The sequence below is a fragment of the Chlorocebus sabaeus genome, chromosome 6 (assembly GCF_047675955.1).
Source record: "Chlorocebus sabaeus isolate Y175 chromosome 6, mChlSab1.0.hap1, whole genome shotgun sequence".
NCBI classification, from domain to species: Eukaryota; Metazoa; Chordata; class Mammalia; order Primates; family Cercopithecidae; genus Chlorocebus; species Chlorocebus sabaeus.
Window position 1 is genome coordinate 6,997,593 of NC_132909.1, and position 23,014 is coordinate 7,020,606.

The 23,014-nt window shown below is 52.8% G+C and overlaps 1 protein-coding gene across 2 annotated transcripts; it reads left to right on the forward strand.

The window, feature by feature from the left end:
* Positions 1–518: 518 nt before the first annotated feature.
* Positions 519–20,701, forward strand: CTU1 (cytosolic thiouridylase subunit 1). Of its 2 annotated transcripts, XM_007997755.3 has the most exons (4): positions 519–632; positions 4,417–4,945; positions 9,835–10,411; positions 10,854–20,701. In XM_007997755.3, exons 2-3 carry the CDS (start codon positions 4,438–4,440, stop codon positions 10,371–10,373), a joined length of 1,047 nt encoding a protein of 348 aa, XP_007995946.2. In that variant the 5' UTR covers positions 519–632; positions 4,417–4,437; the 3' UTR covers positions 10,374–10,411; positions 10,854–20,701. The 2 variants fall into 2 exon arrangements, with proteins under 2 accessions (XP_007995946.2, XP_007995944.2); XM_007997753.3 differs by lacking the exon at positions 10,854–20,701 and having other exon boundaries at positions 9,835–10,459.
* Positions 20,702–23,014: the final 2,313 nt, after the last annotated feature.

Sequence of the window (23,014 nt, forward strand, 5' to 3'; positions counted from 1 at the left end):
GCTCCTGGGTTAGGTGAGAAAGATCTTTGGATCCTTCTGTTTAGATGTTTAGAGTCTGGGTCTCCAGCACACGCATCACCACCGCTCACGTGTGCGCGCGGAGTTCCGCTCCAATCCTCGAAGTCTGCTCTGCGGATGCGCCTTCTGCGCCTTTTACACTAGCGACCAACCCCTGCAGTTTCACCTTCAATTCCTACCCGCAACCCCGCCTCAAAGGGCCGAAATCACAGGCCCTATAATCCCCTTAAAATCCTGTAATAATCCCACAAAACCAGTTAATCAGAATACAACTACTTCGCGGATCCTGCAACCTGCCGGTGACAGCGCGCTGCCATGACAACAGTACACGCGGCTCCGCCACTCCCTGCGCCCGCGCGCAGGCGCAGAAAGTAAACAGGGGGGCAGTGTACTTTGGGAGCAGCGGAAAGAGCAATGCAAGTGTTTCTGGGAGTTGTAGGCCAAGCGGAATCCCGGAGCCGCAGGCGCATCCAGCGGCACTGTCGCATGGGCTTCTGGGAGTTCTAGGCAAGAAAGCCCCAAGACCTTATGGGAGTGGTAGTCTCTGAGTCACTTCCGTGCCAGGCTTCCGCGTGGTGGGCAGTGTGGGCGTCCCAGCACTGAGTTCTGCCCGGGTGAGTACTTCCTCCTGCGGTGGGTCAGCATGCGGACCCCGGCTCTTTGTTGCGGTGCCGTGGGAGGGTTGAGGGTCTCTCCGAGCGTAAGATGCCTCTGATTTCCCAGGGCCTGTGTCCCTGAGGCCTTGTAGCCAGGATTCCCACTTTGGACGCTGCGGTCCGGCCTGTCTCTTACCGGGCCACCCCCTTCCCCAAGACAGGATAAGACCATCTGCTTGCCCCCGCCCCTATGTCACTATCTGCCTGTCCCCGCCCCCATGCCACACATTATCTGTCCTTTTGATAAGGCTGCAATCCAGAGGCATCCCTAGGGTCCGCAGCCGCTCTTCTGGGAGCATTTATTATTCCCTGATCCTACAGATATTTACTGAGCACCGACCCTGCGCAAGGCGGCGCGGCCGAGGGCACCAGACCAACCCTGTCCCTGCCTTGAAGAAGCAGAGAGGCAGACCCCTCACTAGTGAAGCTAGTCAGGATCAGGGCCTGTATAGAGCTGCATACGTGCAGTTCTGGGGGCTCTGGTGGAGGCGCTCGACTCAGTGACTGGGGTCCATAAAGTCTTTGAGGGAAGACGCTTAACATTCATGTCAAACCTGACGTGTCCAAATGGAATTACTGGTCTTCTCCCCTCACAAAATGGCCCCACCATCCCTCCAGTGCTCAGGCCAGAACCTCAGAGTTACCTTTCATCACTTTCTCTCGTCATTGCCCCAGTCCCCAGTCAGTCTTATACATGTCCTATGGGCTCCACCTTCAAAGTAGATCTGAAATTTCATTTCTTCCCACCTCTACTGCCACCACTCCTGTCTAGTGTGCTGACCTCCAGCCTTCTGTCCTTGTCCCTTACAACAGTCCTCACCACACAGCAGCCAAACGAATCCCACTTTTTTTTTTTTTTTTTTTTTAATTTGAGACAAGGTCTGACTCAATCGCCCAAGCTGGAGTGCAGTGGTGCAATCATGGCTTACTGCAGCCTTGACCTCCTGGGCTCAAGTGATCCTCCTACCTTGGCCTCCTTAGTAGCTGGGACTACAGGCCTGCGCCACCAGGAGCAGCTAATTTGTTTATTGTTTTTAGAGATGGGGTCTCGCTATGTTGACCAGTCTAGGAATCCTTTTAAAACATGTCAGATCGTACCCCTTCCCTCTTCAAAAACCTCCCATGGCTCCCATCTCCTCCTGAATAAACCTAAAACTCCACATCATGGCCTATTAGGCTCTGCTCACTTGTGCAGCCTTGTCCCCTGCAAGGGTCTCCCTTCCTCAGGACGTGGACCCCCAGGACTAGGTGACTGTAGATTTAGGGGGTGAGGAGAGATTAGTCCAGGGTGACATTATGTCCTGTCCTGCAGATGTGCTGGATGAAAAGTGGTGGCTGTTCTCAGAAGAGAGGGAACAGATGGGCAAGAACAGGTTTCTGCCTTTTGAGGAAGGTTGTCTGGGCACTTAGGGTCTGAACATCTGAAAGGTACCCCAGCCATGTGAAGGACCAGCCAGGAGGGACATCTGAATATCATGATTCATAGGCGCTCACAAGAATGGAAAGAGGCTGGGCACAGTGGCTCACACCTGTAATCCCAGCACTTTGGGAGGCCAAGTCGGGCGGATCACTAGAGGCCAGGACTTCAAGACCAGCCTAGCCAACATGGTGAAACCCTGTCTCTACTAAAAATACAAAATAAATAAATAAATAAAAAATTAGCCAGGCATGGTGGTGCATACCTGTAGTCCCAGCTACTCGGGAGGCTGAGGCAGGAGAAACGCTTGACTCTGGGAGGCAGAGGTTGCAGTGAGCTGAGATTGTGCCACTGCACTCCAGCCTGGGCAACAGATCAAGACTCCATCTCAAAAAATAAAAAAAAAAAATTTTAAATCTTAAAAAGAATGGAAAGAGATGGGTGCTAGGCAGGACCTTAGAACATGAAGAGGCCTCCCCAAAAGAGAATTGAGCAGGAAATCCAGGAGCACAGAATGAGTGAGTCAAAAGTCGGGGGAGGAAAGAGTCCAAGGGTTGCTGCTCAGCTGTGACAGATGTGCCTGATGGTCACTGCAGATGGGTCCTGAGGGCTGCTTCTTGGGCCCAGTGGCAGGGAAGAGTACTCAAGGCAGAGGGGAGAGCCAGTGCAAACATCTGGAGAGGAACGTTAGGAGCGTTCGTCAGAGTAAACGCCATAAAGGCTGAAGGACAGGAGGTCAGAGAAACAAGGAGTCAGATGTGTAGGGCCTCATCGGCCATTAGCAGTTATTATACTAAACTGAGATGGGATCCAAAGGAGGATGCTGAGAAGATTCAGGGCACGATCCCACTGGCTGTTCTGTGAAGGAGTGTTTGTAGAGGAGGCAAGGCAGGAGTAGGAGACCTGTGAGGAGCCCCAGGAAACCGTCCAGGAGAGAGACAGACCAGACTAGGGTGCTGCCGTGGAGATGGTCGTAAGCGTTTGACTGTTTTGAAGCTACATTCAAACAGGATTTGCTAAATTTCCTTTAGGTACCTGGAGTTTGAAAAGGTGTGGACTTAGCCTTGCAATTTGGTGCCACCCACTGGGAGCATGACAAGTGTAGTGAGAGAAAGAGCAGTCCAGGGTCCTGGACCCCAAAGCTTCTGGCCTGAGCAGCTGGAAGGATGGAGCTGCCCTGTACTCCAGGAGAAGCCCGTTAGGTTAGAGGAATCAGGAAGTTGGGTTTTGAGATGCCTATTAGACATCTGAGCGGCACTGGTCTCTGTCCTCATAGAAGTTAGAGATGGTAAATATACAGTCACATAAAATAATTCCACCCATTGTGGTAAATCCTAGAAGCAGCGTGACCTGCTCTGAATGGCAAGGAGGTGACTGCAGTAGTCCAGGCTGGAGGTGATGGTGGCCTGGGGAGGGGAACTGAGCCTGGGGAGTTTTTATGGGTTCACCAGGCAGGCAGGACCAAGATTTGACTGAAGGGTTGGAGTCTTGGCTGGGTGGGGAAGGATGAGGTAGGAAAGGTAACAGATGAAGGTCAAAGATGGGCCGATCCATGTCTTGAGGCCACAGAAGCTTGTGGGGGATTCTGATACCAGAGCAGGGTTGAGTTCAGTCTTGGAGGCCCACACATTCTCTCACCCTCAAAATGGGTGCAACCCCAGCTGGTCTCCCAACAGGTGTGATCCAGGCTGCCTGTGTGTTCCCTGGAGAAGGTGATCACCCTGCCTGTCATAGGATGCAATCAGAACCCATTCCTGGCGACCGTATCCCATCCTACAAAGTGAAATCAATTGGCCTTTCCTGTTTTCCACCTCCCGCTGAATAGAGCTTCAGTCCCCTGGCCTCTCTCTGCCCTTAGAGTTATAAACCCCTCACCTCCCAAGCGCTCTTAACAGCCCTCGTGGCCCAGGCCAATGATATCTACCTTGTCCTTCTGATCAGGGCTGTAACAAGGGTGGCCTCCCTGGAGGTTGTGACAAATGGTCCTTAATATACACCCTCATCCCTCTGGACAGGATACAACCTAATCCTGGGTATAACCTGCTCGTCGCTCCCTCTCTTTACCCATGAAGCCAGCTTCTTAAGCTACTTCTCTTCGTGCATAATGGGCGCAATCCAAGAAGCCTTCCCTAAGGCAGTGGCTTCCTTACAGTAGGAGCTGATTATAACCATTCTGTCCCCAGCGCTAGAAGCAGCTACCCCACTCCCGCACGCGTCTCCCTGGTCTATTCCGGGCAGAGGTGCAATCCAGCCAATCTCCCTGAAGGCAAGGACCCTGCAATCCGGAATCCACGTGTAACCCACCTCCTCTCTCTCCCTGTCTAGGAGAAGCCGACCCCTCCCGCAATGCCCGCCCCGCCGTGCGCCTCCTGCCATGCCTCACGCTCCGCGCTCCGCCGTCCGCGCTCGGGCCAAGCGCTGTGCGGTGCCTGCTTCTGCGCCGCCTTCGAGGCCGAGGTGCTGCACACGGTGCTCGCCGGCCGCCTGCTGCCGCCGGGCGCGGTGGTGGCGGTGGGCGCCTCCGGCGGCAAGGACTCCACGGTGCTGGCGCACGTGCTGCGCGCGCTGACGCCGCGCCTGGGCATTTCACTGCAGCTCGTGGCCGTCGACGAGGGCATCGGTGGCTACCGGGACGCGGCGCTGGCGGCTGTGCGGCGCCAGGCGGCGCGTTGGGAGCTGCCGCTCACGGTCGTGGCCTACGAAGACCTCTTTGGGGGCTGGACGATGGACGCCGTGGCCCGCAGCACAGCCGGCTCCGGCCGCAGCCGCTCCTGCTGCACCTTCTGTGGAGTGCTGCGGCGCCGGGCGCTGGAGGAAGGGGCGCGCCGCGTGGGAGCCACGCACATTGTGACAGGTGAGTACTGGCGTGGCGCAGAGCGGCACTCTCGGAGGCAGTGGGGCGCATGCACGGGCGAGGAGGCGGGTCCTGAAAGGGGACTCAGGCGCATGCTCCAGAAGCAGGCGAGGAGACCCTGGTGGCTTAACCGGATGATCCCTGTAAGGAGATGCGGAAGTGCGCATGCTCCAGGTTGGGGCTGGGGCCCTTTGAAGGTTCAAGATGCTGGGGAGACAGAGGGGCCAGGCAGTGATCACAAAGGCTTTTGGGTCTTGGCCACCGTCTTGGTCTCCACAGATTGCCAAAGGGGCGGGAGGTGAACGTCTCTGGAGATTAGATCTCTGGTTCTTTATTTATTTTTAAGTGTTTCTAACATGCTTGATCTCTAACGGCCCACCTTTCAGAATCCAGCTGTGTCTCTAAAAAGTATCTCCATCTCTTAATTCCTTTTCTTGGTTGGCCTCTCCTCTTTGATACTTTTTTTTTTTTTTTTTTTTTTTTTTTGAGACAGTCTCGCTCTGTCTCCCTGGCTGGAATATAGTGGAGCAATCTCCGCTCACTGAAAGCTCCGCCGCCCGGATTCACGCCATTCTCCTGCCTCAGCCTCCCGGGTAGCTGGAGCTACAGGCGCCCGCCACCATGCCCAGCTAATTTTTTGTATTTTTAGTAGAGACGGGGTTTCACCGTGTTAGCCAGGATGATCTCGATCTCCTGACCTCATGATCTACCCGCCTTGGCCTCCCAAACTTTTTATTCTCTCTCTTTCATCCATTCCTTCAACAAACAGATGCTAAGTTTCTGCGATATGCCGGATCCCAACTGTGGCCATACCAAAGTTCTTAACCACTCTGTACTTCTGTTTCACCCCATCCCTAAAGCAGGACTATGAATGGTACCCAGCTCATAAACTTGTTATGACAATTAGATGAGTCAGTAGAAGTATAATGTTATCTATATTATAGTTATGTTACATAACCTGTATGATATAGTATAGATTACACATTTTCTACATGCTATTATCATCATCGTTGTTGGGCTAGTGCTAAGAATACAGTTATGCACAAGTTTCTACCTTTGCATGGTTATCGGGTACAAGATTATAAACACTACACATGTTATTGACCATGCATGGACATGTTATGGACTATGTGTACACACGAAGAACCCTATAGCATGGAAGGAGTGGGGTCAAGGAACTATTTTGAAATCTGAAGGCTCACGGTGAAGAGGTAAAGGGGGTAAGAATTGGGGAGAGGTTATTGGTCTGTGAAAAGCCAATCTGGGCTACCCTAAGAAGTCCAGTGTGGCTGGAGCCCAGAAAGCAAGGGCAGGGGAGGCTGGAGAGGTGGAAGAGGTCAGGCCTTACCCTGTAGGCTGTGGTGGAACCAGTAAAAGTGACATGAAGAGAGCTTCACTTTGAAAAGCTCACCCATACCATGGTGAGGAACCTGGGTCGGAGGGGCAGGGACAAAGGCAAGGAGACCAGTCAGTGGGAAGCCAGCTGCGGTCATGGAGGTGAGAGATGATAGCTGGAGAGAATCAGCACACTCAAAGGATAGGAAGGCAAAAGTAGTTCTGAGTCTGTTGTCTGCCACCGTGCTAGGGTCACTGGCTCTGGGGAAGGCTTACTGAGCTTCATTCACTGGTGTGGCCCTTTCCTTACTGAGTAACTTTGGAGAAATCCCTAGATCTCTGTGATTGAAAATGGGAAGAATAATCCTTTCCTTACAAGAACAGGCAGTGTATGGAAAGAATGAAACGCTTGAGCCGGGCACAGTGGCTCACACCTATAATCCCAGCACTTTGGGAGGCTGAGGCAGGTGGATCACAAGGTCAAGAGTTCGAGACCAGCCTGGCCAACATGGTGAAACCCCATCTCTACTAACACTACGAAATTTAGCCAAGCGTGGTGGCAGGTGCCTGTAATCCCAGCTACTTGGGAGGCTGAGGCAGGAGAATTGCTTGAACCCGGGAGGTGGAGGTTGCAGTGAGCTGAGATCGCACCACTGAGATTGCACTAGCCTGAGTGACAGAGCAAGAAAAAGAGAATGAGAGACTGTCTCGGGTTTTAAAGTTAATTTGATAGAATAATTGTACTTCTAAAAGTAATGAAGGCTTCCAGAAAAATCCCTAACTTGAAAGGTGATTTTTACCCTTTGTTTATGTACTCCATTTTCAAAGGCATAGTATAATAATTGTTGTAATAATTATTACAAAATCGGGAGCTCTTAAGTAGGTTTGTAATGACAAGGTGTGGAGCAAATCCAGTCTCCCCTAGTTAATGTGGTTTACAACTTTAAATCAATAAACATTTAACCAGATGTCATTTGCAAACATGCCTGATCTCAAGGTCACAGGGCTCGGCAGGTCTTTGGAAGGTAACCATTACTACAAACACAATTAGAGCCAAGTTCTTGGGGGATTTTTACCATATAGACCAGGGCCTCTCAACTTCGGCCCTATTGATATTTGGGACCAGATAATTTGTCGTTAGGGAGCTGTCCTCTGCGTTATAGGATTTTAGCAGCATCCCTGACCTCTACCAACTAGATGCTATTTCATAGTAGTGCCCCACCCCCAATCTGACAACCAGAAATGTCTCCAGCCATTGTCTCTGGGGGACAAATGTCTCTGGGGGAGGGAAGGAGGGCAGAATCATCCTAGATTGAGAACCACTGATACAGACTCAAGTACAACTTGACAAGATGCAGAACAAGTATAGCTTCAATTTCATGGTGACCAGTGTGTAAATATTTCTCACTGTTATTTCTAAACAAAGATAACACAAAAACACTGCAGTGATTACAGGGGTGGTGGCTCATGCCAGTAATCCCAGCCACTTTGGGAGGCCGAGGCAGGTGGATCACTTGAGCTCAGGAGTTCAAAACCAGCCTGGCCAACATATGGAGAAACTGCATCTATACAGAAATACAAAAATTAGCTGGGTATGGTGGTACACACTTGTGGTCCCAGCTACTCTGGAGGCTGAGGCGGGGGGATCACTTAAGCCCTAGAGACGGAGGTTGCAGTGAGCTGAGATCGTGCCACTGTACTCCAGCGTGGGCACTAAAGCGACACCCTGTCTCAAACACACACACACACACACACAATAAAACAAAATGAAAAAAAACCCATAAAAAACTACAGTCTGTGTTGTCAGAGGCTCTGTGTCAAGAATCATTTGTTTTCTCTGGCTGCTGTAACAAATTACTTCAAATTTCACAGCTTTAAACAACACAGATTTATTATCTTGCAGTTCTGGAAATCAGAAGTCTGGGAAGTCTCACCAGGCTAAAATCAACATCTCAACAGTGCTGCGTTTCTCCTGGAGGCTCTGGGGCAAGGAGGTCCATTTTCTTGCCTTTTCCAGCTTCCAGAGGCTGCCCACATTCCTGGCTGGTCCCTTCCTCCATTTTCTTTTCTTTTCTTTTCTTTTTTTCTTTTGAGAAAGAGTCTTGCTCTGGAGCCCAGGCTGGAGTGCAGTGGCACGATCTTGGCTCACTGCAACCTCCGCCTCCCAGGTTCAAGAGATTCTCATGCCTCAGCCTCCCAAGTAGCTGGGGTTACAGGTACCTGCCACTATACCCTGCTAATTTTTGTATTTTTAGTAGAGATGGGGGTTTCGCCATGTTGGCCAGGCTGGTCTTGAACTCCTGGCCTCAGGTGATTCTCCCTCGGCCTCTCAAAGTGCTGGGATTACAGGCATGAGCCACTGTGCCCGGCTCTTCCTCTATTTTCAAAGCCAAGGATGATAGGTTGAGTCTTACACCATTTCCATCACTCTAACCTTGCTTCTGCCCTCATACCCCCATATGCAGTAGGTGGGTGGCAAATGTATACCCAAGTTCCCCAGGGAGCTTGTGTATGTTCCCCTCTCGATTCCTGCTGTGTGCACCTCCAGCCACCACCTGGCTACACCACAGTGCCCAGGGGTCTCCATGGCCCAGTCTCCCTCTCCCGGTCTCTGGGTCCTGGCTGTCCTATGGTGCCCAGAGGGGCGCCATAGCTCAGACTCCCCCTCCCTATCTCTCTGGGTCCTGGCTGCCCACTATGTTCAAAGGTCTCCATGGTCCTATCTCTCCCTTTTCTGCCTCCCTCCTCCACTCTAAGGGTCTTTGTGATTCCCTTGAGCGCGCCTGGATAACGCATCAGACTGTCCCTATTGTAAAGTCAGCTGATTAGCAGCCCCAATTCAACTTGCAACCGTAATTCCCCTTTGCCCTGCAACCAAACATACTAACAGGTTCCCAGAATTAGGCCATGGACTCCCTAGGCGGTGGGGGAGAGAGCAGCCTACCCCACCAGCTCTCTTGAGAATCTTGGTTTAAGTGCCTTAAACGCCATTCTGATTTTTGTGTACAGTTTGAATTGCGGTTTTCACTGAGGCTGATAAGGTTATTAGCAGCATAATGCACTTTTACTTCCTATATGAAAGGGCAACTAGCATAAGGTCCACTATGCAGTAGGCGGGTGGTACATGAGGGCACCCCCATGTTGCGCCAGGGGAGCTGCTGTTTCTCTGATTTTTTGTTGTGCCCACCTCCAGCCTGCACCTGGCTGCTTCACAGTTCCCGGGGGGGGGGTCTCCATGGCTCGCTCTCCGCCTCCCCGTCTCTCTCTGGGTCCTGGTTGCCCACAGTGCCCCAGGGGTCTCCCTGGCTCTCTCTCCCACTCCCTGTCTCTGGATCCTGGCTGTCGCACGTTGATCGGGGGTCTGTCTCCATGGCTTGCTCTCCCTCTCGCCGTCTCTCTCTGGGTCCTGGCGGCCCCACTGTGCCCTGGGTCTCCGTGGGTCTCTCCTCCCGGTCTCTCTCTGGGTCCTGGTGGACCCTTGGTTCCCCGGGGGGCTCCCTGACCAGCAGCGCCCTCCACGCCCCACCTCACCCGCTCCCGTCTCTCCCCACCAGGTCACAACGCCGACGACATGGCGGAGACCGTGCTTATGAACTTCCTGCGGGGCGACGCGGGGCGGCTGGCCCGGGGCGGGGGCCTGGGCTCTCCGGGCGAAGGGGGCGCCCTGCCACGCTGCCGCCCGCTGCAGTTCGCCTCGCAGAAGGAGGTGGTGCTGTACGCGCACTTCCGCCGCCTGGACTACTTCTCCGAGGAGTGCGTCTACGCGCCCGAGGCCTTCCGTGGTCACGCCCGGGACCTGCTCAAGCGCCTGGAGGCGGCGCGGCCGTCGGCGGTGCTGGACCTCGTGCACTCGGCAGAGCGCCTGGCGCTGGCCCCGGCCGCGCGGCCCCCGCGCCCCGGCGCCTGCTCCCGCTGTGGGGCCCTGGCCAGTCGCGCGCTCTGCCAGGCCTGCGCGCTCCTGGACGGCCTGAACCGCGGCCGGCCCCGCCTGGCCATCGGCAAGGGCCGCCGGGGGCTAGACGAGGAGGCGATGCCGGGGACACCCGGGGATCCGGCCCGGGCCCCCACCTCCAAGGCCGTCCCCACCTTCTAGCGACTTCGGGCCTCCCGCTGGGATCCGACGCCCCCTGGGTGGGTGCTGCCTGTAAATGACACTGTGAATAAACCTGTTACCTTACCGGGCCTTCCATGTGGGGTTGGGAAGGAGATGGCGGCCTGTTGACCTGAAACCCTGAAGAAGCTAGGACCCCAGACTTTGGGGTCTCAGGGAGGATGGGTCTCGAGTTGGGCTTCTGGCTCTGAGGGAGGAGGGGGCTGGGGGACCATCCTGGGTCTGAGAGAGGAGAGGGCCAGGACTAGGCCTAGAAGAAGTGGTGCTAGGAACCCCAGGCATCATCTGTGGTTGAGGAAGGAGGACCTGGGGTCATGGACTCCTGGGTCTCAGGGAGGAGGGGACTGAACACTGTGATTCCTGAGCGAGTGGAGGTTGGTTGGGGACCTCCTGCCCAGTGCCTCTGCTGGTTCTGGGTGCGCTCAGGAGGGGCTAGACCTGATGTTTCCTGTTTGCCCACAGTGGGGTAAGCAGAGTGACATGACTTGATGGACACACGCCATTCACAGCCCCCATCACGATGCCTCCCTTCCAACGCTTCGTGTGCAGTGCGCGCTGCACCTTCATTTCGTCTCCACCACGGCCTCACTGGCTGTAGCCTGAAGTGGTAAATGGCCCTAAGATACCCAGTCGGAAGGGGTCACACCGAGGGCTCCCTCCAAAGCTCTCGAGGATCGAAGATCGTGGAATTGGCCCTCCCCCACCCAACCCCTCCCGAATCTCTCCTGGTATCACTGTCCCGGGTGAGGAGGGGCTGGATGGGTTCCCCAAACCTTGGACTCTGGAAGCAGGGTTGTGCGCCTGTCAGTGACTTAGCCTCTTTCATCTCCCATTTCTCCTCTGAAAATGGAGTCAGCCCCCTTGCCCCCCCCGCCCCCCTGCCCTCCCCGCATCAAGGCACCCTTGGGAGGAAGCGGAAGATCAGAGAAGTTGAGGTGCTCAATAAATGGTGACCACTTGGACTTGGTCGTTCATGTTACTGTCTGGCCACCAGGGGGCGCTGGGCTTCAGGGTTGCTGTCCTGTAGGTACGGGGAGATTGTGAGAATCTCAAGCTTCCTAGGGAGATGGTGCTCTCAGTCCCACCTCCAGGACTTGTTGGGCTGGCTTCTTGTCAGAAATGCCCCTTCTTCCCATCACTCTGCTCAGATCCTCCAGGGTCCTCCTGGAAGGCTTCTCAATTCTCTCCTCCCACCTCCCAACCCTGGGCTTGGTATTCTCCCAAACCCCTGCTTCTCAGTCCTGTCCTCACTGTGTGGCCACCCAGACTTGGGCTGGAGGGCAAGGACTAGAGGATTCACTCAACACATGTGTATGAGCACCTCCTTTGCATCAGGCACTCCTCTGGGTTCTAGGAACATGGCAGTGAGCAGGAGACAAGTCCCTGCCCTCATGAAGTTCAGTCTGGGGGAAATGGACAGTAAGCACATCAATATGTAATGTCAGGTAGTGATGAATGCTACAAATTAAAAAAAAAAAAAAAATGATGACAGACAGAAAGAGCTCGTATCCATAGGGGTCAGGGAAGGAAGGGCCTTGGAGGACGTGACGTTATGCACAGACCTGCAGAAGCAAAAGAACGAAGCTTTGAGCCATTTGGGGGAAGAGCTTTCCTGGTGGAGGGAACTGCCAGTGCAAAAGCCCAGAGGTGGGAATCAGCTTGCAAGTGCAGGGAACAGCAAGTCCAGTGTGGTGGGAACAGAGTGGGTAAGGAGAAGAATAGCAAGAGATGAAATGAGCCAATAAGCAGGGATGGGCCATGCGTGGTCTTCTGTTGGCGAGAAAGACTTGTATTTTAAGAGTGATGGCAGGTCTTTGGAGGGCTTTGGTCCCAGCAGTGGGTCTGATTTCCATTTCCTAAAAGTTACTCCAACTGCTGTGAGGAGAATGAGCTGTAGGGGGTGCAAGATGATCAAGATCAATTGCATAGGATGACGCTTGTGTGCCAGTCCTGGTGCCAAGTGTGCCTGCCTTCCTCATTAGCTCAATGACATGAGGAATGAGTTTTCAGCAACAATGTTTTTTTAACTGGTACATAGAAGGAAAAAGTTTATTTTTTATTTTTTAATATTATTTTATTTTTCTATAAGTTATTGGGGTACAGGTGTTATTTGGTTGCATGAATAAGTTCTTTCATGGTGATATGTGAGATCCTGGTGCACCCATCACCTGAGCAGTATACACTGCACCGTATTTGTTGTCTTTTATCCCTCGTCCCCCTCCCACTCTTCCCCCCAAATCCCCAAAGTCCACTGTATCATTCTTATGCCTTTGCATCCTCATAGCTTAGTTCCCACATATCAGGGAGAACATAGGATGTTTGGCTTTCCATTCCTGAGTTACTTCACTTAGAATCATAGTCTCCAGTCTCATCCTGGTCGTTGCAAATGCTGTTAATTCATTCCTTTATATGGCCGAGTAGTATTCCATCGTATATATATACCACAGTTTCTTTATCCACTCATTGACTGATGGGCATTTGGGTTGGTTCCTTCAGCACCAATTTTATGAAGGATGAACTTACAACCCAGAGAGGTGAAGTAAGTTGCCCGGGGCCACACTGCAGCAAATCAGCAAAGGAGCTGGGGCTCTGGACACTTTGGCTGGGCTGCCTGCTGGAAGCCAGGGGACCTAGGTTCCTATTGCTGATGTGCCAGGGATTTACCGTGTGGCTTTGGGCAAGGGACCGTTTCCCTTCTGTTCATTGGAGTTTCTCCCTCTGCATGGGGGGGTGGGCAGTGGGTTAGATTTCTTTTGTGGTTTAAGGCACTCTCCAATTGAAAATGCAAACCGTGTGTATAATTTAAAATCTTCTCATAGCCATATTTTTAGAGAAGGGACACAGTGACATTTAAATAAATTTATTTGACCCACTTATACAAAAATTATAATTTTAATATATAATCAGTATGTTAAAACTTACGTGAGTTGTTTTTTTGTTTTGTTTTGTTTTGTTTGAGATGGAGTCTGGCTCTGTCGCCCAGGCTGGAGTGCAGTGGCCTAATCTTGGTGTAATCTCAGCAAGCTCCACCTCCCGAGTTCACGCCATTCTCCTCCCTCAGCCGCCCAAGTAGCTGGGACTACAGGCGTCCGCCACCATGCCCGATTAATTTTTTGTATTTTTAGTAGAGATGGGGTTTCACCGTGTTAGCCAGGATGGTCTCCATCTCCTGAACTCGTGATCCACCCGCCTCGGCCTCCCAAAGTGCTGGGATTACAGGCGTGAGCCACCACGCCCAGCCGCGAGATGTTTTGTACATGTTTTTTCATATAGAGTTTTCGAAATTCAGTGTGTATGTTACACTTCCAACCCATCTCAATCCAGACTCCCCACAGTTCAACCACCACACGGGATCCGTGGGCGCTCCACTGGACTGCGCAGGTTTGCAATGTGCTTCCTAGACCCAGACTGCCTGAGTTCAGAGTCACGCTCTGCCCGGCGAACTGCGTGACCTTGAGCAGATTCCTCGGCTGTACAGTGTGGGGAGGAATGGTACTTCCGCCCTGTGGTTATTGTTAATGAATACATATCAGTGATTAGAAGAGCGCCTGGCATTTAGTAAGTGCTTGCCATCCCTCTTAGCCTGGGCTTGCAGCCTTGCTCATGGGGTACTCTGAAGAGCTGGGGTACTGGATGCGGTGGCTCACGCCTGAAATCCCAGCACTTTGGGAGCTGAAGCAGGCAGATCACTTGAGGTCAGGAGTTCGAGGCAGAACCCTGCCTCTACTAAAAATACAAAAAAATACAAAAATTAGCCAGGCGGGCTGGCAGGTGCCTGTAATCCCAGTCACCCAGGAGGCTGAGGCTTGAGCCCTGGAGGCGGAGGTTGCAGTGAACCGTGATCTGGAGATCTGGCCACTGCACTCCAGCCTGGGCGACAGAGCCAGGCTCCGTCTCAAAAAACAAAACAAAACAAAACAAAACAAAAATAGTCAGGCGCAGTGGCTCACGCCTGTAATCCCAGCACTTTGGGAGGCCCAGGCGGGAGAATCATGAGGTCAGGAGATGGAGACCATCCTGGCTAACACGCTGAAACCCCGTCTTTACTAAAAATACAAAAAATTAGCCGGTGTGGTGGCAGGCGCCTGTAGTCCCAGCTACTCCGGAGGCTGAGGGAGGAGAATGGCGTGAACCCGGGAGGCGGAGCTTGCAGTGAGCCGAGATGGCGCCCCTGCACTCCAGCCTGGGCGACAGCAAGACTCCGTCTGTAAATAAATAAATAAATAAATAAACAAATAAATAAACAAATAAATAAATAAATGAAAATAAAAATGCTGGGGGAAGGTGTTCTTTTCGTCTCTGGCCACAAGAGGTCGCTGTGACCTCGCCTGTGCAGCCGGTGGTCGTTGACAGCAAAGCCAGGTCTCCCCTTCCCCTGCCCGTGTCTTTGACAGGGAGCGCAGGTGTCTCCGGCCACCTGTCCGTTGGTCTCTGAGCCAGTCCTCAAGGGTGAGAGACACAGGCTGGCAGAGATCTTAAGGCCCCGTATAAACACCAGACACTCCTTGACCTCAAGACCCCTGTGTCATCCACTCAACAAATACTTTTTGAGCATGTGATTTGTGACAGCAGTGAACAGACCAAAACCATGCCCTGAAGGGAGAGACAAAAAAAAAAAAAAAAAAAAAAACCAGAAAAATAAGTCAAATATGTGGTATGCTAGATGGTGATAATCACTTCTATTTGAGTAGGAGGGACAGGCGAGGCTTCAAGGAGGAGATATTCAGGGAAAGGTGAGGGTGAGGCAGAGAGCACGGGGGTGGGGGGTCTCGGGGGAAAGTGCTCCTGGCAGGAAACAGCAAGTGCAAACTCTGAGATTGAGGGAAAAAGCAGAGGGGGCAGGTGGAGGAGAGAGGTGAGAGGGAGAGGCGACTTTGGCCTGGCCTTTGGTTCTGAGCAATGCAGAAGCCATGGAGGATAGTTGGGCAAAGGAGGGATACTGATCACCCCTTTATTCACGCAGCAAACATTTCCTGACACCTCCTTGGAGCTGGCGGGCCCTGTGCAGGGCGGTGGGGCAATGCAGCTGAGTCAGCCCTGGTCCCTGCCCTCAATGGGCTCCCTGTCTGGCAGCAGAGGCGGGCAGGGACACTGGCAAGTCAAGACCCAGTGGGATACGTGCCACGGTGGGGCTTAGGAGGAACACAGGGGAGGCCCAAGGTGGGGCTTCTAACTCAGCGTGGTGCGTCATGGAATGCTTCCTGAAAGAGGTAATGCTTAAACCGGGAGCTGGAGATGAGTAAGAATGAGCACAGGAAAGGGCGAGATGGGGACAAACGTGCAAGGCAGAGACAACGGCAGGCACGGAGGCCTGCAGGCATGGGAGCCCCGAGTCCCTGCGAGGCTTTGCCACTTCTCCTCGTGCAGGGTGGTGGAGGGGGTGGCCAGCTCTCCATAAAGCACTGGAATTCTTCTGGCCAGGATGGGGCCCTGGGGAGGGTTAGAGCAGACAGGGCCAGCTCTGGGTGTCAGAAAGATCGCTCTGGGGCCATGTCCAGGAAGGACTGGAGTAGGGAAGATTCTGAGCCAGGCGGTCAGGGAGAGGGCTGGGACAAAGGTCTGGGAATGGATTTGGTAGCCAAAACTGGGGCAGTGGCAAGGGTGTCAGGATGGTGAGAACAGATGTAAGGGCTATTTAAGAAGTCCTCACCAAGAGCTGGGAACCCTGCTCAATGCTGAGAGTTACGTGTACTCAAAGGCAGTGTAAATCCAAGAGACGTTTCTCCCAAGCAGGCTGAACAAAAACAACAACAACAAAAAGATGTTTGCCACGTATGCCAGTGGCCATGGTAAATCCGGGAGATTCTTTTGCTGAAGGAGGAAGGTTTAGTAAATACGGAGGGCAGGGGCAGGGAGCTGCTGAGGCTGGAGGCCCAAGTGAACACAGACAGTCCTTTAGCTAAACAGGAGGCCCCAGTCTTCATGGGGACAAAGGGACTTTTGCTGTGGCCTGTGTTCTCGGCAAACACAGCCCCTACATAAACACAGCTGAAGGTGGCAGTGAGCGAAGCACCAGCGTCTCATCCCATCGGGTCCGAAGCATTCTTCCCGCTGCAGGGATTTGGAGCCCAGTCTCAGAAAAACTGGCTTCCCCATCTTCCACCTGTGTGCTCTCCCGGGGCTGGGTCACTGGAGATCACTGTCAGGTCTGAGGAGATGGGAGCATTGAGTGCAGAGATTCTGGAGAAAAGCAGAGATTCCAAACAGGCTCTGAGATCATCTTCCTCCTTCAGCCTGTTTTCATAGAGCCCCTGCCGCATACCAGGTAGCAGACGTGGCGCCAGGGATTCAGCAACAAGATAAACAAGGTCCCTGCCCTCGCGAAGCCTCAGTTCTAATGAGAGACGTCTCTTCCTTCCACAAAGGTTTACTGAGCACCTCCTATGTGCCAGGGCATAGGGGCAGGTAAAGCCGGTGAAAATCCCTGTGCTGTCAGGGTTGGCACTCAAGTTGTGGGAGAGAGACGACGTAAGAGTAAGAAAGTAAATAAATAAAACATGAGAGACATCCGACAGTGATAAACACCATAGAGAGGAAGAAAACCAGCAATAATAATAAACAAGGAAGCAAACGGATAGAGCAATTACAGATCGAAATAAGGTGTAGGAAGGAAACCCACAAGAAGCTGAGATAGAAACTAGAAGGGAATATGCCCGCTCTAGAGAAGGTGGTCAGGAGATGACCTTTAAGCTGAAATCCGAAGGAACATCACAGGCAGAGTGGTGGGAAGCGTGTCCCAGGCAGAGGGAACAGCAAAGGCCAAGCCTCTAAGTTGGGAAAGCACCTCCCGTGTTAAGAAGATGGAAGATGTTCAAGGGGAGCAGAGGCACAGTACACAATGGGGTGATGAGGTTGGAAGGATGGACAGAAGCCAGACACAGAGTGCCTTGGAGGCATTTGGGTTTTATTATAATTGCAGTGGGGACTCACGGATGGGTTTTAAGCAGGTTTTAACATGATACTGTTTTAAGATGACGTTGGCTGCCGAGTAGAGAATGGACTTAGCAGGGCGAGGGAGGGAGGGGTTGGGGGTCGAGGCTGGAAGCAGCGAGACCAGTTTGGATGCTCTTGCACCTGTGTAGGTGAGAGATAAGGGTGACTTGGAAGAGGGTGACTGAGAGGAGACAAGTGGGCGGATTCTTTACTGTGTACTTTGGAGCTAAGTGACAGGAGCTGCCAAAATGAGAGATGAGAGCGAGGGAGGAATCAAGGACGCTCCCAGGCGTCTTTGACCCAAGCACCTGGGGAGAAGATGCTAACTTAGAGGAGACACAGGGGGAAGGTTGGGGCACACCATGGAGCTTAAACAGAAATAAATGGGAGGTAATAGAGGTGGGATGGGGGGCAGGAATGTTCACTGCCCATCGGCCGAGCCTCAGGGGCCTCCAGCTTTGCACACAGAGGCTGCCTGGCACAAAGCAGTTTTCAGTGCCAGCTCAGAATCGTCTGAGAGATTCACCCGGAGAGAGTTTGGATCATCAACGACACACATGAGATCAGAAGCAGAGAGGCATCAAGTCAGGCTGGCTGGGGTTCAAATCCCAACCCTTCCATGCCACGTTAGACAACTGACCTCATTTCTCTCCACTTCGTCATCTGTAAAATGGGTGTCATCGTGTCTCATGGGGCTGGTGGGCGCATTAAGGGAGACGTGGCACACAGTAGGCACTAGGAAAGTTGCCAACCAAAAGCCCATCAGAGGGAAGACAGAGACAGGGATCTGTCCACTCCTCCCACGACCATTCACGGCGTACACAGTCACTCCAGGCCGTTCTAGGAGCTGGGGACCCATCAGGGAACAAGGCAAACAAAACTCTCAGCCCTCGCTGACATGGAAACGGATCTGCAGACAGAGTGGCGTGGTGTTTAACAGACGAATGATCTGGGTTTGAGGCCTGGCTGTGCCACTTGCCCAGGTTACTTAGGTCTAAGGCCCAGTTTCCTCATCTATAACATGGTACTAATGAGAGTCCCTCGCCCCACGGGGCTTTCACGAGGATTAAATGTGAGAGGATGTATGTGAAGCCCTTGGTGACCGGCCCCATTGCTATGATAAGTGGACAGAGGGACAGGCACTGGCTGACACACGGAGTGGGGAGCTTCAGGAGAGAGGACCCCCCAACTTTCAAAGATAGGACCCCCCCAGCTTCTGCATCCCACTACCTCCACGTGGCCAGAGACCACCTCCCCCGCCACTGTTCCCACAGTCACACCCAACCTCTATCTCCATCCGGAAGGGCTCCACCTCCGAAACCACAAAATCCCACAGCCCACAGCCTCCCGTGCCTCTGTGCTATGGTTGTCGGTGCCATACCTGTTCTTCCACCTTAAAGACGTCTGACCCTCCTCAGGCAGCCTCCCCACCAAGCCCCCTTGTTTCCACCCCCTGAGAACGTTAGGCTGAGTGCAATAAGCAGGTCACAAGAGGACAACTGTAATATGACTCCTTTGGGCCGGGTGCACTGGCTCACACCTTTAATCCCAGCACTTTGAGAGGCCGAGGCGGGAGGAGGATCACTGGAGCCCAGGAGTTCAAGAACAGCCCCAGAGTCCCCTCTGCCCTGGCGACCCTCAGCTCCCCAGTCCCAGCATCCCTCCCGCCATCACCCAGTCCTGCAGGCGCCTTCTCTTTGTCTACATCCAGGAAGTTGGAGGGAAAACAAATCCACCAACTGCTGAGAGGGTGCCCCTTGAAACATGATCCTCAACATCACCTGGGCCCCTTCCGCTGCCCTCAGCCTTCCCAGCCCCACCCACCAAGGCCCCTTGAGACGAGCCGACTGACGTCTCCCGGGAAGAAACAAGCCACAGGACGGACCGGCCTCGACTTCCTGCCATCGGGCCCACACCCTGCCCGCACCTGACCTGCCCTTTCCTTCTTCCTTCCTGAAACAATGGAAGAGGCATCTTTCCCCATGTCTAGGGCTAATCCCACCACATCGCTGGTTGCACCATCCACTCCTTTGTTCTTGAACATTTCATGAGGTGATTAAGAGCTCCCCACCTGGGTTCAAATCATGGCGCCCCCATTCAGCGTTGTATAACCTTGGCGAGTGGCCGAGCATTTCCGTCCAGGCTTCCTCCATCTGTACAATGAGGGGAGTAACAATACCGGAGGTACTCGCGAGCTAGGGGAAGTACCTCCCCATGGCTAGGGGAAGGTGCCAGCAAGTTAATTCTCATGAAATTGTTCAAATCGTGTTGGACACACACATCGGTGTGCAAATGAACTTGATAGTGGCCTTGGGAGACAACAGAGGAAGAGTTAAGAGCGTGGAGCGGAGGTTCGGGACAGTCCTGGAGTCTCTGCTGCCTCCTGCACCTACCAGCTGTGGGACCTTGGACAAGCCACCTCCTCTCTCAGCCTCAGTTTCCCTGTCTGTAAAATGGGGACAAGACAGTGCCTCTCCTGAGGAGTCCAGACTTTCCATGACCTCACTGCCTTCATTGTTTATTCTCCCCTCACCCACTCAGCCCCCTACTGGCCGTCTTGCAGTTCCCAAACCTGCAGACCCCTTCCACTGCAGGGAGGCCCTTGGTGCCACCTTTTCATAGACCCGCATAACTTATAATGTCGTATATTGTATTTATTTACTTTCTTTTTCTTCCAGAATATAGAGATCAGTAGGGCAAATATTTTTTTGGAAGGGGTATCTTTTGTGCTCATTGCTGTATCCTCCAGAACTATGAGGGTGTACATAGTAGGTGCTTGATAAATATTTGCTAAAAAGAGGTGGGGGAGAAAAGGAAGGGAGGTGGGAGAAGAGGGAGGGATGAAGGGAAAGAGGGAGGAAAACAAAGGGAAGACACTAACCCAGATAAATAACTTGGGTGGTTAAACAGAATCTGGTCTATATACACAATGGAATAGCATTCAGCCTTAGAAAAGGAAAGAAATCCTGGCACATGCTACAACGTGGATGAATGTTGAGAACATTAGGTTGAGTGAAATAAGCCAGTCACAAGAGGACAAATATAATATGATTCCTTTTGGCCAGGAGCAGTGGCTCACACCTGTAATCCCAGCACTTTGAGAGGCTGAAGTGGGAGGAGGATCACTTGAGCCCAGGAGTTCAAGACCAGCCTGGGCAGCATAGGGAAACCCCATCTCTACAAAAAAGAAAATTTTAATTAGCTGGGCATGGTGGTGCGCACCTGTAGTCCCAGCTACTAAGGAGGCTGAGGTGGGAGGATCGCCTGAGCCCAGGAGGTTGTGGCTGCACTGAGCTATGACTGCACCACTGCACTCCAGCCTGGGTGATAGAGTCACACTTATCTCTTAAAAAAAAAAAAAAAAAGGCTGATTCCTACTGATTCCTATTATGTCAGGTACCTAGATCTAGAGTAGTCAAATTCATAAAGACAGAATGTAGAATGATTGTTGCCAGGGGCTGGGGGAGGGAGAAGCAGGGAGCTATCATTTAGTGGGTGCAGAATTTGGGGACAATGAAAATGTCTGGGGGAGTTACAGAGTAGTGATGGCTACACAGCAATGCGAATCTGCTGAATCCCATTGAACTGTACCTAAAAATGGTTAAAATGCTAGATATTATGCTTTTGGTTTTTTTTTTTTTTTTTTTTTTGGTAGATATGGAGCCTCACTCTCTTGCCCAGGCTGGAGTGCAGTGGTGCGATCTCGGCTCACTGCAACCTCCGCCTCCCGGTTTCAAGCCATTCTCCTGCCTCAGCCTCCCAAGTAGCTGGGACTACAGGCACGCACCACCATGCCCAGCTAATTTCTTTTGTATTTTAGTAGAGACAGGGTTTCACCATGTTTCCCAGGCTGGTCTCAAAACTCCTGAACTCAGGCGGTCTGCCCTCTTTGGCTTCCCAAAGTGCTAGGATTACAGGCGTGAGCCACTGCGCCCGGCCTATGCTATGTTTATTTTGCAACAATCAAAAAATTGTAAAATTTTCTTAAAGTTTAAACATTTTTAAAAAGGTCTCATCTGTCGGGCACAGTGGCTCACGCCTGTAGTCCCAACACTGGGAGGCCAAGGTGGGTGGATCACCTGAGGTCAGGAGTTTGAGACCAGCCTGGCCAACATGGCGAAACCCGCCTCTACTAAAAATACAAAATTTAGCCAGGTGCGGTGGCAGGCACCTGTAGTCCCAGCTACTTGAGAGGCTGAGGCAACAGAATTGCTTGAACCCAGGAGGCAGAGGTTACAGTGAGCCAAGATCCCGCCACTACACTCCAGCCTGGGTGACAGAGTGAGACTCCGTCTCAAAAAACAAAACAAAACAAAACAAAAAAAACACAAGGTTTCATCACAGTCCCTGGCTGTGCTGAGCACAGAATACATGTGACCGATTGTTTTTGTTCCAAGTGCTATCCGGGTTTTCCTTTCTTATAAACAGCCATCACTGTCAAGCTCCCTTCTCCTCCCCTAACAGCCAAGAGCTGTGGTCTCCTCTGCTCCGCCCAGCTTCCACCCCTGGCACACCACAAAAAACCTTTCTCTCCAGCATCACCCATCACCTGTCTGCCTTCCAGAGGCATCTGACCCCGCCCCCGCCCCGCCACTCCCTCATTTAAAAACTGCTCTCTGGCTGGGCACAGCACGCTGGCTCACGCCTGTAATCCCAGCACTTGGGGAGGCCAAGGCAGGCAGATCGCTTGAGCCCTGGAGACCAACCTGGGCTACATCGCGAGACCCCGTCTCTACAAAAAAAATACAAAAATTAACTGGTTGTGGTAGCACGTGCCTGTAGTCCCAGCCACTCAGGAGGCTGAGGTGGGAGGACTGCTTGAGGCCAGGAGTTCAAGGCTGCAGTAAGCTGTGATTGCACCACTGCACTCCAGCCTGGGCAACAGAGTGAGACCCTGTTTAAAAAGAAATAAAAGCTCTCAACTTTCCTGACACTCCTCCCTCCTGGTGTCCCTCTTAGCTCTTCAATCACTCCTACCCCTGGGGTAACCGCTTCTCATCCCCTGAGCTGTGAGTCTTCAGTGGGGTCCTCTCACCATATACCCTCTCCCTAGGTGGGCTCCACACCGCTGGTGTCCAGCGCCATCTATGCCATGACGCCTCATCACTCTGAGCTCCAGACCTGAGTATCCCAAAAGATTCTGCTCTCCCCTACTCAGGATCATGCCACCACCACCCCCCATCACTCTTGGAGTGAAATTCTCACCCCTGCAGCACCAGGGCCCTACTGGTCTTGGTCACTCCTCTCTCCTATGCTCTGAGCTCTCTCACCATCCTCCTGCCCCACCATCCCTACTGGAAACCACTCACCTCCCTGCTACCCTCTCCTCACACTGTCCATCCTCCCTGGCAAACTCCTATTCATCTACAGAACCCGGCTAAGACAGCCGCTCCTCCCGGAACCCTTTCCCACACCTGGGGCTCCATCCAGCCCCTCAACCTCCTCCGGGGGAGCACATGTGACACCAGATGGAGTTTCCTGTGGCCCCGCTGGCCTGTCTCACCGGACCGTGAGTTCACACAGGAGCAGCGGACTGAGGCCCTGTGTTCATTCATTCGTCAGATCTTTGTTGATGCCCATGGCACAGCAAACAAGACCGTGCCAAGCAGGTGGTGGAGTGGTGGAGCGAGATACCCCGGGAACCTAGAATGTGGTGGGAAGAGGACTCAGCAACCCGGCCACGGCACGGC

Coding starts and splice junctions, on each gene's coding strand:
- CTU1 (XM_007997755.3), top strand. CDS start 4,438: ATGCCCGCCCCGCCGTGCGCCTCCTGCCATGCCTCACGCTCCGCGCTC. Junction 4,946..9,834: donor AGCCACGCACATTGTGACAG/GTGAGTACTGGC, acceptor TCTCCCCACCAG/GTCACAACGCCGACGACATG.